The sequence below is a fragment of the Limulus polyphemus genome, unplaced genomic scaffold, assembly GCF_000517525.1.
Source record: "Limulus polyphemus unplaced genomic scaffold, Limulus_polyphemus-2.1.2 Scaffold1725, whole genome shotgun sequence".
In the NCBI taxonomy this organism is placed as follows: domain Eukaryota; kingdom Metazoa; phylum Arthropoda; class Merostomata; order Xiphosura; family Limulidae; genus Limulus; species Limulus polyphemus.
The window spans coordinates 61,821-64,598 of NW_013667335.1; the positions used below are offsets into that span (position 1 = coordinate 61,821).

The following is a 2,778-nucleotide window of genomic DNA, read 5'->3' on the forward strand; positions in this document are numbered from 1 at the left end:
GAGGACGACGTTTCGAAAGTCATCTGCCTTTCGAAACGTCGTCCTCTACATTTGTAGGTTTCTACAACAGGCAGTTGTTTTCCATTTGAAACTTAGATTCATTATGAATACTCTGCCTAAACAACCTATCATGATTAAAATAAATTTGTTGTCATCCAACAACAACATTACTTGAGTTTAAAAATATTTTGCTTGTTTTTTCCAATTGTTTCTAAATATTATTTCCAAAGGGATCACATTGTATGCAGAAAACAGTGACGGAGATTTTCTGTGCTTTTTTCAGTTTCATAGTCACCAGATATTCCATATATTGGTCATAGCTGCAGCATTTGTCCATTACCATGGAATATCGGAAATGGCCATGTATCGACTGACACTTGGAGACTGTCCTCCGGAACAACCTTTAATCGAAGATGATGAACATTATGCTACATTCTAGATGTACTAAATGTGGCAGTACAATATGCTAAATGTGACAGTGTTTAGTTTTTTTTTACTTGCTTTTCGTACTACCCGAGATGTGTGAAATATACTCTTAGTTTTATGTGTTGCATAAGCGAAAATCAGTTAAAACAGATGGGAGTAGACGAGTTGTGTGAAATTGGAAAATTTATTTACACAATGACTCCCTGCTAGATTTCTTACTTAGTTTTGTTTTGCAAAATTGCTAATACTGCCACGAATTCTGTAAGAAACATTGGTTGTTTTAGTGCATTCCATAAATTCATCAATACTCACCAGTTACTAAGAGCATTTTTGACACATTTTTGGAATTCTAAAGAAAATAGTTCCATTTTTTTTTAACAACATCAAAGCCTATCCCTCTGAAAGCATTTAAAGTTTTTTTAATGCACTGTATTTGGAAATTCTTCAGTACTGCTGATAATTTTAGGCGTTAATGATTCATTTGCATATGAGAAACCTAGATGTGTATTTTTAAATTACCACAAGTAGATTCTTAAAAATACTAACTATACAATCTCTAACACCTCACTGAAGGAATAGCGAGATTCATTAACACAATACTCATGTGTTGGAGATAATTCTATAAAAAGCTGGGAGTATATACTATTTGTGTGATACTTCCATTAGAAACTATGGAACTGACAGGATTTTTGTGATAAAGAACTGAACATATTTGTTCAAGATATTGTAAATCTCTTGTGTGTAAGTTTGTAATATCTTATTTGTAAAAGTATATATAGTTTTTGTTTGTTTTTACAGTATAAAATTCTCCAGTGTGACGTTATACATAAACTTTTAGTGTAGTTGTGAATATGGATTTATATTTTAAAGTCGTTCTTATATGATTAATTTCCTAAGTAGTTTATTTATTTATTTTCAGCCTTACGCTTAAGATTTTATTTTTATGTTGACATTTAAAAGTTCTTTTATGCATTTATTGTTTGTTTAGTACCACTGTTCATCTGTGATTGAAATGGGAATTCACATTTCATTAGTGTACAAGTAAAATTTGTTTAATATATATCACAAATATTTAAATTTATTTTGTGCTAGATTAGTGAGGCATAGAGAATAGTGATTTCTAGTGAAAGATGTACAGTCTTTATATTTATTTAAATATTCATTTTGTAGGGAAACATGCTTTTGTCTAGCAATGAAGCTGTAAAATTGTTTTGAAATGGAAGTGTGCAATAGAAGCTGAAAGCAGGGAGAATGTGAAACAATTAATTCCTCAGATGTTGTATTTTGTGAACAACTCTATATTATACTTACTATTGAATACATTGAGTCATTATGGCATTAGTTTAATATACTTTGTATTACGTATGTATATGTGAATTGTAATTTAGAAGTTTTACCTTATTGATACAAACTGTTTCCAGTGTCATGATTGAACAATGGTTATGAAAAGAAATGTTCGTTTTATGTATTAGTAGTTTGTATTGAAGTTAAAGATACAAACATTCTGGTAACATTGGTCAAAATTAAAATTTTGATTTGAAAGTAAAAACCATTCTTCTGACTTGTAGTTTGCAGTATGAATTTTATTGACACAAACTTAGCCAGTAAAACTAGTATTTAGCAGTTTTATACCATTTTCATTCAGTAATAATTCTTCTTTCTTATATTTACACGTTTGTCAGTTTATACCACAACCTTAAGCTCTGCTGTTTATATTTCATACTTGACATGCTAGTGAAGACAACAGTTACAAAAACTAAAGATGGTGTTTAGTGTTTTGCCTCATCTGTTTGAAGATGACAGTGATATAATGATTCTAGCAGCAGTCCTTACTGCTGAGTATATTACGAAAGCTATAAATGAATCCGATACCATATCTTACTTCCTCTCGCAAATAGTTTTTCTCGACTAGCGCTGCCCTCTATCGGCGCAAATGTTCAACGCATGCCACTAGCCTTCCACCTCTCGCTTATGCACATTCACATGCAAATAGTCATGCACCAATAGGAACGTGACACCACTCCTATTGTATCCAGCGCCCTCTTCACATCTGCACTCGTTAATCACTCCTCAATTGGCAGTAGTAGTATAGTATTGTATAGATGTGCTGTTTTTTGCTCGCAGATTTGTAAACATTTTCCGTTATACTATTGGCTTGGTTTTTTTTTTTACTCTTTATTTAAATTTTCGCGTTATGGTATCGTGAAAAGTTGCTGAGACGTTCCTCTTTTCTACCATCCTCCGGATGTACATTCACGGTGTTTGTTGGAGATGGTCCAGCTAAGTAAATCCTCACATGTGTGCTGGCCGGTATCCCTCATCCTACCACGGACTGGGTGACAAATGTCTATT

General features: G+C 32.5%; 1 protein-coding gene across 6 annotated transcripts in view; it reads left to right on the top strand.

Moving 5' to 3' along the window:
• The window catches only part of LOC106464716 (adiponectin receptor protein-like), a 35,455-nt gene extending 33,468 nt beyond the window's left edge, over window positions 1–1,987 (top strand). For all 6 annotated transcript variants that reach the window (XM_022392484.1, XM_022392483.1, XM_022392488.1 and 3 more), the window contains one exon: window positions 284–1,987. In XM_022392484.1, the coding sequence (XP_022248192.1) occupies window positions 284–439 (156 nt within the window). In that variant the 3' untranslated portion in view covers window positions 440–1,987. The remainder of the gene's footprint in view (window positions 1–283) is intronic.
• The last annotated feature ends 791 nt before the right edge of the window (window positions 1,988–2,778 follow it).